At 40.2% G+C, this 12,569-nt stretch overlaps 1 protein-coding gene across 2 annotated transcripts in view; it reads right to left on the minus strand.

The window, feature by feature from the left end:
* The window catches only part of ATP9A (ATPase phospholipid transporting 9A), a 96,640-nt gene that overhangs the window by 54,484 nt on the left and 29,587 nt on the right, over positions 1–12,569 (minus strand). For both annotated transcript variants that reach the window (XM_090064209.1, XM_090064208.1), the window contains exons 4-6: positions 10,741–10,849; positions 2,667–2,725; positions 1,477–1,528 (exon numbers count right to left, since the gene is read on the minus strand). In XM_090064209.1, the coding sequence (XP_089920335.1) occupies positions 1,477–1,528; positions 2,667–2,725; positions 10,741–10,849 (220 nt within the window). The remainder of the gene's footprint in view (positions 1–1,476; positions 1,529–2,666; positions 2,726–10,740; positions 10,850–12,569) is intronic.

Below are 12,569 nucleotides of genomic sequence, written 5' to 3' on the forward strand. Positions count from 1 at the left end.
GTTTTTGGCAACTGATATCCCCTAGTTTTTATCACTCCTAGACTCTGTAAATAATTGATTTTTTGGTTCAGAATAACCCTTTTGCCCAATCACCACTGGCTATGGCACTCACTGGGCACATTTACATGTACAATTAATGCGAAGCAATAAACTCCAGAGTTTATTGCTCCATAGTTTATAGCTCCTGGGTGTGCTGTTTGAACATGTGCACTCTGGAGTTTACTACCATTTGGATGTGCTCCTGGGACTGCAGCACACTGAGCCAAGGCGGAGTAGCTTCAGCTGGCAGGAGGTTGTGGGGGTCGGCCTGCCAGCCCGGGGCTGCTCCCCCCAGTTCAATGTGCTGTGCAGAGGCTGGCAGGGGCATGAGGGTGGTTCCAGTGCAGGGCTAGCCAGCAGGCGGCCTCCACACTGAAGCACCCTATGCCTCAGCCAGCTGGGGCAGCATCTGCACATGCAGTATTGCAGAGTTTTTTTTACTGTTCCATTACTATCCTGCTGATGAGTAAATTAGTTTACTCCAGCCTAACAGGGGTACATGTGTAGACACCAAGATATTTACTACACAGTTAATTAGTCTACTGTGCAGCAAATGTCTTGTGTAGATGCACCCACTAAGAACTAGATTCTCTTCTCTTTCTGAGGAGGTTTGAACCACATCTACTAGTTCCCCTAGAAATGCTCTGGCAATGTATATTTTGGGGCTGGCATCTTTCAACCTCTCCTGTTGACTCCATTTTATTTCATATCAAATAGAAGGAAAATGACTTTATATTATACTTCAGTGGTTGAGGAATCCATGAATATGAAAAAAGTTAAATAGATCATTTTCAGATACTAGAATACATGACTGTAGGTCAGACATTTGGATAGTGCTGGATAACAGGTGAGAAATAACAACCCTAACAACATAAAGTTTCTTCACAATTTCAATGGATACAAATTAAAAGGAATTAAGACAATAGTGCTGTAGGCAGCTGCTCACTTGATAACCCACTACAGGCGCAATGGTTCCTGAAACATGGAAGCTATGCATGTCTACCTCTTTGGTACTACAGAACACAGTAAACTTCTACATTATGTCCTTAAGACATACTCAGACTATTTTCTGAATCTTCATAATATAGATTTCTAAAAACTCTGTTAAACATTTACCTATACTCTTGCAAAGCATCCTAAGATCCACTAGGACAAAACTGAATGCTGTTCTGACCATTTCTCTCCTCTCTGCATGTAAAACAGGCAATTGTGTGAGTTTCCTTAACTGCACCTCAACTTGGGTTCAACTACCTATATCCTTTAATCATCAAAAGTTATCAGAACACCACAAAAAAAGACAACTCAAAGTGTTTGGATTTGTCCGTCTTCCTAACACAAAAGTTTTATCTATTTCGGTTGCATTTTCAGCTGATTATTTTTTCTAAATAACCAGCGAAAGGTTAATGGCTATTTTCACAATTGGTTCCAGATGTTTACCATTCTTTTCTGACGTCCTCAGGAAGATCATGTCAGCAGGGACTCGCTGATTCTGTTACGAAAAGAAAGGCCATTATTGTGTGTACACCGATGCATACACAGGCAACCCCCACAATCCTCAGTAGTGATGTGGCAGAAAAATAACAGCTTTCAAAAAAAAAGAAAGAAAGAAAAAAAAGGTTTTGCTCTTCGACAATCTGGTGATCAGGATTGATTTTGTTTCAAAGCCTAAAAAACTAACTTTACTGCAGAAAGGCAGATGCATGTGCTTTCTGTTGCACAAATTCTGATAGCTGTTTCTCTGTAGCAGATTTCTCTATATTAAAATAGTGACAGACATTGCACAGAGACAGAAAGCAAGTCTGTGAAAACCGTCTTCAGAACAAAGAAGCAGTTGCTGAATGCAGAAGAGGGTCATTTGAAAACAGACCAAAATACATACTGCATCCTTTCAAATCCAGATACCTATAATATTATAGGAGAGAGATTTCATATAGGAATAATACTGTATCCCTTCAGAAAAAAGAACTTTTTTAAAATAAGCATTTATTCTAAATGTGGTCCCCATCCATTAATTTACTCAAATTCAATTAAAATTAATTGAAAGCTATTATATGCAACATACAGAAGCTGTATCCCTGTAGACTGTGTCATTATTTGATGTTGTATTTTTTTCTGATTGAAAGCCAGAATTTTGGATGATTCGTAAATTCAGAGGTGCCTTACATAGTAAGGAACATATTATATTGGCACATGCAAGCCTGTGTATCGGCAGCTGTGTCCTCATGTGTCCAAAAATACAATTATGAGTATAAAAAATGCATTTGTAAATGCAAAGAATTTGACCTACTTGTTTGGATGCACAGAGGCAGGGCCATTTGGCCCTTTTATCTTGGCATGCAGAGGTATGTGGGAAATTCAGGTCACAGGCTTCTAATACAGCGATTCATTGTTAAGACTTTACCATGACTATTTAATGCAATAGAAAATTATAGAAAAGAGCATATTACTAGGAAAGGTGATTCAAGATCATTAATATCCAGCGCTCAGTACTATTTAGCCTACTGTAAAACACAAGTGGCATGGTATTTCAGAATCATATTTCACTGAGTGTGAAGGAGTACTTCACAAACAAAACCTTTTATATTATCTATATGTGCATAGACACACCCACACACATCCCTACGAACCTTTTCAACAATGACAAGGTCCCCTACTTGGATATTAGAACTCTTCACCTTCACGGTTCCTGCAGAGATACAATACATACCATGTCAGTTGTAAATATTCCAGCAAAATTACAATTAAACATACAGAAAAGTAGGGTCTTTGGCCCACACTGGAAGTCCACAAAGCTATGCTGGGAGCTATATACAAGTTACTTTAAACAGATCATTTTGGAGGCAGTCAAGAACAACTCTAATGCAAAAGGACAATGGGTCATGTCCCTACACAGTAGCAGATCCATACTACTGCTACCTAGGAGGAGATGCCTGTGTTTTACAAATCGAGGTGCTAGGTTCTCTCTCCTGGGGTTTCAGGTCACTAAACTGCTATATTGTGCTGACAATAAAAATAATTTCATAGGTAGCCTCTAATAGGAGCATGCTAACATTTATTCTCTCGCAGTGGCCAAGCACTTTACCAGTTTCTTTTTAAATAGAGCATTAATTGAACAATTGGCTAGTAACTTAAAAGCATTAGCCAGCTCTAGATTTGGTTTCTTATGGTGACTAGTGATTTATTATCTGTTAATTTAAACTCTGCCTTTACATGCCTGCCTGCTATACCTCAACAAAAGCGTCTTTGGTTAGTCGCGGTTTGGATGGAAGTGGCAAAGTCTTGTGGGAGTTCATGCCAGGCAGGACCCCGGGACTGACAACGCTCCTACTGTACCTTGAAATTCATTGGCTAATGGGCTTGTTGCAAGCTTAGGGGGAAAGGAGAAAGGGGTGTGTTGGGGGGGGGGGGCGTTGGAGAGGAGGGAAAGGAAATTAGCAAAAAGCCCAAAGGTCACAGGGATTTTACTACTGGCAGTCCCTTCATTAGCATCCCTCTCAGGATATGCTTCAGTGTTTCTGCTCCAAATTAACAATGAAAGCCATTCTAAGCTCCCAGGCAGCCTGCTGCTCTGGTGACACACAGTGTGCTTAACAACATGCCTCATCACTGCTGCTAATAAATGCAGACTTCCTCACATGCTGTAATTATTGTTACAAATTATAAGCAGTCATGGCCCATTTCAAAAATATCTCATAGGTCTTCTCAGGCCTGGGTTTTGGGCTTGTGAAATGTTAGTTAAGTAGAGGAAATAAAGCATATGCTGGGCAAAAGAAGCCTTTGAATTCACAGCCAGGGGCACAAGCAGCGTACTGGGGATTAGACTCTCTGACATGCCACTGAGAGATTTGCAGAGAAAACTGCACTCCTGAACAACATCACTCACTGTGTACCATCTGTAGAGTCTATAATATTAGGACATTAAAAAGATCTCTTGCTTCCTTCCTTATATTGTCATTCATGGTATAACAGCAAACACCCGTGAATACTCTACCATAGAAGGAAGGAAGCACCGAGACCTTCCTCCCCTATGGTCACAAAAGTTCCTAAACCCTGGTACAAAAAGCACTTGGTTGGAGATATGAATTTCACTTAAGGCCATTCAAAATTGGTTTACATTATTTCTCTAGTATGCTTTTGATGTGAGCCCCAGGGATATTAGGTGACCACTGGTAGGAGGATTTATGACCTACAGGATTACTAATGAGAAAGTGTCAGTGAGACAGGCTATTTAAAAATAAATAGACCTTAGGAAAAAGATTGAACTCCACAGCAGACCATCATCTTGTCCCATTCATCTTTACCATGTGCAGAAAAAATCTGTATGGATCTTTCTGTGCCAGCATCTGGGAAAGACCATTCTCCACTACAAGCCATTTCAAATCAGAAATAATGAGACATGCACACAAGAGGCCCAATAAGCATCTTAGTATTGGCACTTGCAATGTAACAAAAGGACAGGTCACATTATTTTTCTAACCAATATGCTCTTTCCAAGGATGCCTGTTGTCCAAGGGACAGCCACACCCCTTTTAACAAGTAAATCTAATTTTGCAGTGCCAACCAAATTCATGGCCCTTCATGGATGACATCTTTGTAGTATGCACCATATGTCTCATGAAGAAGGCAAGACCAGATGTTTCCTTTGACTCAAGACTTGCATAAAGCCATTTATTAAAATTAGTTTTAGTTTAATCTTGGGAATTCTCAAGGCTTTTTAAAGGAATTGGCTAACAAAATACTGGAATTTTCATGTACATTTAAGCAAATACTCAATAACAATTATCAATATGATTATAAAAATTAGTAAGATATTTTGTATATATAGTACATGTGCCAGGGACTTTTTCCAACTGGTCCAGTTTTAACAAGGATAACAATGTTTTAAAATGTCAGTTGTTAAATCTACTTTTTCAGAAGTTTATTAGAATATACTTCAATAATTAACACTGAATGCAGAGTTCAGACCTCAAAAATCCTGTTCCATTTAGTCAGATTCTCCAAGTTTAAAATGTTGAGGATTTATTTTTTACACAATATAGGTTTCATTCTTAATTTGTACAATGGGATTTCTTCAAGTTTTCTAAAGGAAAGAAAGAAATTTCTATGCCTTTTTTTGGACGTGCAAACAAAAATCTCTGCCTAGAGTTCTTAGTTTCAGCTATTCATGTGCTCTGAATGTGCCTGTTTGGGTCATATAGAGACAAAAAAAAAATGTGCACGCTAGCATGGAAATGGTTCACACTGACATGCAATCATGGGCTTTTGAATTTCCACCAGATCCCCAGCATGATGAACATGCCATTATGCAGACAATTTAAAGTGTCAAATACATGAGCAAGGGGAAATGCCTCCTACCATATAAGGGCCTAAACGGAGATTTCATGTGGGATTTGCACAGTCTTTATCATGGCAGGGATCAAAACACAATTCAGTCAGAATTAAAAGGTGAAGCTGAATGTTTACAAAAACAAGTCAAACCCATCCGAAAATCAGAAATAGGTTGTTTTGATCCATTTTGCTGTGCTCCTAGTTTATACTGTGTAAGCAGTGGAGCAGGGCACAGAGGGTTTGGGAAAATATTGTTTTTGTATGGCTGGTAAATGCTGATGATCTGTATCTGAAGGAGCACCCCCTCAGTAGGAGATCTCTTCACATTTCTTACTTTTTGTGTAGTTTCCCTCTATTATGCTCTGTTACCCAGGGGGAAAGAAAAAGAGAAGAAAAAACAACCCTGGAATTTGCAAGCGAAGTCCTAGCTCTCTATCAAGCAGAAACCCAGCCTGCAGACTTCGTAACACAAGGGGTCTTGTACATTTATGAATAGAGGACTGAAATTTGATTATTTTTAATTACAATCCAAACAACTGCCTCCAAATAAAGAGCACCCTGTAAAAACACTTCCTAGCAATTTGTTAACTTCAAACTCCAATTTGCAGAGTATATCAAAAAGTTAACATTAGCAATCCATTAAAAAAAGGGCAAATCAGGCTCCAAACTTGTTGATTATGCCAAATAATAGGTTCATTTGGTAAAACAGTCACTATTTTATCTCGCCTTTCTTCAGGAATCTCTAACATGACTTTGGCTATTTACGTTAAATAGATAAATAAAGCGATCTAAAAAGGATTCCCTTTTATTCACTTTAAAGGGAACAGTCTAAAGACCTTCACCAAAACAGCACTAGACAACTGGTAAAACAAGAGGAAAGCTTGAAAGCCCAAATTACGAAACACCAGAGAGTTTGTATTTGAACAAACTGGAGTGCCGCGTGCTTAGCTTGGTGAAAGAACGTATGTTATGGAAGCGCATTAACAAGAGATTATTTAACTGATCAGTAAATCTGCATCTCTGTAGTGATGCAACTGGCAAGGAAGCAAAGCAGGAGAAAGATGCACAGCAAAGACAGGGAGATCCTGACTCCCATGAAGTCATTTAAGCTTGTTTAAATCCATCCCTTCTCAGAAAAGCACATAAGTATGTGCTGAAATCTCCACTTGAATTGGAAATGAGTATGCACTTAATTCCCTGGAACTGTACAGAGGGGCTGCTGTTTGGAAAAAGAAAAATAATAAAGTTATCTAGAGATTTTTGTGATGATTTAAAAAAAATATTCTACAGCAGAAGTAAGATGAGTCAGCAAAGGGTTGCAGTCAGCTATTAGATCTGCCACAGCTGTTCTTCAAGAACAACAGAGCAATTTTACCTCTTCTTCTACTTTACCCTTCCTGACTGCCATCTATCAGGGAAAATTTCCCTGAACTACAAATTTTTATAATGACTTTTTAGAAAACGGGCACACTCTCCTGCACTGTCCTTTTAAATAAGTTTCTACCTTTATTTGGATTGTGATAATACCTAATGCCAGTCATGGTCCAGGACCCTGGGTGCAAAGTACCACCTATACCCATTCCTTCTCTAAATATAGCTTACAACCTGCAGAGCTGTGATTCTGGTGGTTAAAATTGCATTTAGCGAATGGCAAAAAAGAGACTTTCACTGGTGACATCTATATACCTATGAACTATTTTTTTGAAGTGCTAAGCCTTTAGTCAACAGGAGTGAGGACACTCCAGCACCTCTGACAGCCAAGCCCTCAAAAAGTTGCCAGCTTTCGCATGCAGAGCAAGATGGTTAAATTAACTCTATGTCAAAATTGCTATGCAAATGCTTTTTAAAAAGTTTAGATAATCACCCCTAATGCACTTGTCTTACTGTTAAAACTTCTAATAAATCATTTCCTGGTTCTTTTCCCTACAGTCTGCTCTTGCTAGACCACTGTAGCATCTCATTATTGTTACCTCAGCAAATGCATTAAAAAAGAAGAATGAAAAGGCTTAGGTTTTATGCTAGTGCGCAGCTGCCAACCCTACTCAGTTTCTTCAAGAAGCTAGTGAAGTTAAAGGGGGTGGGGGGAAGAATCATTCATGGGAAATGTAATTGCAATATGAAAAGAACTAAGGAAAGGTCGGACCCCTTATAGATCAATGAATAGAATCCAGAAGGCAACTCCTTTATACCTTTAAATAGATGTAGCACACCCCTCTCTGATGGGGCTTTTGTTGGTTGCCAAGCACTTTAAATGTTGTAGTAAGAACATGTTATTAAAAGGGGATTTAATATTCAGCAACTCCAATTCCCTAGTCCAGAGAAGCCTCATAATTCCTGGCATGTAATATATACACAACCTTAAGCAATTCCAATGAAAAGAAAACTTGCACTCAAACTAGCGAAGTGTTTAAAGCCTGAACCAACTGGCGGACCTTTTTTGCTTTCTTTTTAATATTATCCTTCTCACTACGTTTTCAAATTGAAGTGCTATAGGTCTTTACATTGAAGACTGATGCTCAGTAAGAAGAGAAGCCAGTTAAATTTCAATTTCTATGAAAAAAAAATCCCCTGGCCTCACTGATATTATCAAGGCATTAACAGAAACACCATGTTTAAGGATGGAGCTCTTTACTTAAAGTAGCATTTAAAGTGCGTTTGTTAAGCATAATATTAAACAATGATCATATTAAAAAAACACCACCACCACTGATGCCTAAAGTATGGGTCAATTTTTTCTGAAAGTTTTACATGAAACTCTTGTTTCTTAAGAATCTGAAAATGTCTACTTAAAAAAAAACACCTTTCCTTATAAAAGATGTATGTCCTTATGACATAAACCTCATTACTTCAAAGTTGGAGGGAAGGCTAGCTAAACCAGGTATACTGCATTAAAATATTGAAAGTTATAAGCAACAAACCCAGTAAATGTTTCTACTGTTGTCAGGAAAACCAGCTGAGGAAATAGCAACTGAATGCTAATGTGTACTTTTTGTGACAAAGTACTGTTGTGTAATATTTTCATACGTGAGCAATTTTGGCAAACAAGGTTGGGCAGCAGTGATGCTGATAAATACCTTGGAAGAGAAGCTGGCCTAACAGAACTCAGCGGCTGTTTCATTCTGCTTTTCAAACACCAGGTGTTTGTTATATTCAGGGCTGTGTTGTATGAAAGAACACACAAAAATGGATGTTTTTTGGCTTGGTGGCCAAAAGATTTTTTTTTTTTTACCTAAACAATGATTCTGAAAAATAAATATGAAATAAAATCCTAAATTAAACACTGGTTCAAAGTGGAAGGTTAACATTTTTTTTTGGTGTGTCAAAAATGAGATGTTTGATTTTTTGGAACATTCTCTCATTAATTTTAATCTACCCAATCCTATACATCTCTGCAAATAAACTTTTCACCAGAAGTCATCCAGGCCTACATCCTTGGTATTTAGAGTGGTTTGGTTCAGACGGCTGTGGTAACCCAGAATTTACATTTTTTATATCAGTACAGTCATCAACTATTTATGTATTCTCAGTTGTAGCAATGGAAATCTATATCTTTTAATGTTTTAGCTATTTTCGGCCATGTGGTGCCCAGTAAATTTTTAAACCAAGCTATAAAGGGTTAATGATTATTTATGTAAATCATGTTCATTGCCACTCTGCAGTAGGGTTTTTGTTTTTCAGAAGAGCTTATTAATAGCACGGTATTTTGTATGCTACAGTTGTACATATTAATGGCAGTGTATTTTGCATGAGGATTGTTTACTTCAGCAACCTTAAGTCAAAATTAAATATTGCATATAGGAAACGTGACAATGTAACATGTGTTTTTTTTACATAGATGGGAAAGTAATGTCACATACCTGGAAAAAAAAAGTATTATTGAAATACTGGTGCATGGCTACTTAGGAGAAACCACACACACAGTTTTAAACCACAAAATCATATCTGCCACATCTCTAGTCTCACCTGTGTTCCTACTACATGACTTCTTGCACTTCAGAGAGACTGGGGATAGAGGGGAAGACGGAAATCCATTTCCCCTTCGATAACTCTTCCCCCACAAGGCCATTCACTGCTAATTCTCCAAGTAATGGATGTACGTGAGCAAAGGCAAAGGATTCTGGGCTTTTTGTTTTTTTAAACAAAACCCAACTCCAGGCTAATTCAGATTCAGACCCTAATTCCATTTCTGCCAACACATCAGTGCACTGGAAAGAGACGAGAACATGGAGCAGACGGCCCTGGTATGAGCTATGATTTAGGCTGGGGGTTGGCAACCTTCTGCCAGTGCAGGCCACCGCCTGCAACCAGCCCCTGCCACAGGTTGCACCCAGGCAGCCCCCACTGGTGATCGGCAGGTGCTATGAAGAGAATTCGTAGATGCAGGCACTAGGACCCAGGGGTGCTTCCTTTGTTGCAGCAGTGAGAGTGAACTGAACCTGGCAGGCAATAGGGGCATTTATTCTGTATACATGCTTGCGCCGCAGCACCAGGCACTTCCAGCATGGGCGCAAGCATTTGTATAAATGGTGAAATGTGCACCCGTGCTGAGAAAATGGCAGCAGTGCGCTTTTGAACTAAAACACATCAAAGGTGTGCCATTTTCTCAGCACTGATGAGCATTTTGCCTTTACACAAATGCATGCAATGCAGCACTGGGCACATCAGCTCACATGTGGAGCAGACTCTGCTCCAGCACGTTAGAGCAGACAAGTGTATGTGTATAAATACCCCAGGACTATGGAAATGCCTCCTCTGCTGCTTGGGCTGGAATATGATGCCAATTCCCTGAGCGACCAGGGGCTAGATGTAGCTTCATCACAGGTGGATCCAGCCCATTGGCTTTAGGTTGCCAACCCCTGACTTAAGCCTAAAATGTTATACCGCTGTTTGCTCTTCGCCAAGTATTTATCTTGAGACACCTGTTGGTGCATAAATATAAATTTTAAACCATGAGAAGGAACTTTAATTATCATTCGGCTTGTACAGCACCAAGAACACTGTCACACAGGCTAATCTCAACAGTAGGGAGATTCTGACCACCCCGGCTGCATGTACTGTGCTCTCGAGTATTTCAAGATAATTAGCCCATGCACCTTTGCTCTCAATTTACTTCACTCGAGTAGAAGCAGCTTCAATTGCAGTTATGCAAGAAGCTATCTGCAAGTTCACCAAGACCCGCAGATGCCTTGCCGGTGCCAGAAGCAACAAAGTGGCTGTTAAGCCACGAGCCTCTGTGCCTGTAAACCCCACCACTCTTTGAACTCTGCTTCTCCGATTATCAGTAACATTTGATTGAATTGCAACCCCTGCTGCTCCAGCCGTCAGCTACAGGATGCAGCGGGCGAGGTAGAGAGCTGGAGCCAAAGAGCTGACCTCTTGCTGTGAGCTTGCTGTAGATCTGGGAGTTTACTTCCTTGTCGCGCATGTAACATCTGATCTCCTCCACTGCTTCTCGGATGATGGTAACCGCAAGAACAAACCCCTAAAAATGCCGAATGGAGAAAAAAAGCCAGAAAATATCATCTGTCTCGGATCAAAACAACACATGATAACTAGCAATAGCCATGCCTATGTTCTGCATTTTAATCTTGCTTACCTGACCCTTTATTGGTTAATTACTAGGATGCCGGGTGGCATCTAGAATCCAAATAGCAACCTAACATCCTGGCATTTTGAAAATGCATCTTTTAGTTACAACACTTGTCTCTGATGCTTGCCAAACCCCTCACAAATACCATGATTTATCCTTGCAGTGCTCCTGTGAGGTGGCATAGTAGTATTTCCATTTGATGGATGAGTAACTGAGGTAAAGAGTTGAAGAAGTGATTCAATCACACAGGAAGACAAATACACAGGAGTGCCTCCCAAACTAGGGCACAAAACCAAAGGTGACTACCTAGTTTGGGCCTTAATCCTACAAATCCACATATATGACTAACTTTGCTCCCATGAGTTATCTTTTGAAGCCAGTAGGACTGTTTCAGCAGCAAGCTTCAGTAAGTTCATAGGTATTTCTAGGATTGGGACTTCAACCCTGCTCTTCTATATACTTCATTAAAATTTTCAGTTTCCATCATACTCTTAGCATTATGTCTCTAAAAATAGGTAGAGCTCAAACAAGGCAGTTCTCTGTGGAGCCAATATTCCAAAGTCATTTTACACAAGATATTCACCTCCTATCGACTGGATGGCTGAACCTTAAACACCAACTAAACCGAGCTATGTACATTTTACTTCATGTACAGAAATTTTTATGAGAAAAATCTGTAACCAGTTAAGGTGACTCTTGTCCACCAATGCATTTATTAGTTTTTCAGGCAAATTTAGAGTGCAAACAAACAAAAGAAACCCCCAGTGAATATAAACAAATGAAACCAAAGATAGATGTATGAAAAAGAATGCAGGAAATGAAGTAAAGTGGGTTTTTTTTCAAACTCACTAACGTAACTGGAATGCCCAACTCACTCTAGGCCCGTGGTTCTCAACCTCATTGGGATCCGATTTTTAGAAAATGTTGATCACCTGCTCCCTGGAAATCATAACGATTTAAGGCAGGCATGTCAAAGATGGGCCCATGAGCTGGATCAGGCTTGCAGAGCCTTGTTACCCAGCACCCAGTGCTGCCTCAGGGCCTGGAGTCGAGCCACAGCCATGCTGCACATGGCACCTGCGCCACATGTGGTGTCCATGCAGAGACAGTCCAGGATGCATGTCACACAGTCCTGCTCCAGCCAGCCCAGGAGGCATGCTGCAAGCAATCCTTGCTGGGAAGTATGCCCCCCCCTAGAAGCAGGTGCTCTGGGCAGCAGGGGGCCTGCCCCAGCCAATCCAGGGCCCGTGTGCAACATGCATCCCAGACTGGTACCCATATGGGTGCTCCATGCAGTGCATTCCCAGAATGACCAGAGTGAATGCCCTGTGCACTGGACCCAGCGTGGGCATGTGTGCATGTGTGCGCGCGCCTGTGCACGTGCCTGGGCATGGGAAAAGTGGAAGTAGTCCAGGGCCCGATCTGGCCTGCAGAGTCAACCATGTATTATTCATCTGACCTGTGGAGCTAGTTGAGTTCAACACCATTGCTTTATGTCATCTTGAGCTGGGTATGCAAAACCCGAGGCTCATAATAGTGGGTAATCATTTTGAAAATTGTTGACTGTAGAGTCCAATAATATTACTTAATACTGTCAGGTTAACTGTCAAAT

This window comes from Crocodylus siamensis, chromosome 10 (assembly GCF_052110815.1).
Source record: "Crocodylus siamensis isolate JL-2025a chromosome 10, ASM5211081v1, whole genome shotgun sequence".
NCBI lineage: Eukaryota > Metazoa > Chordata > Crocodylia > Crocodylidae > Crocodylus > Crocodylus siamensis.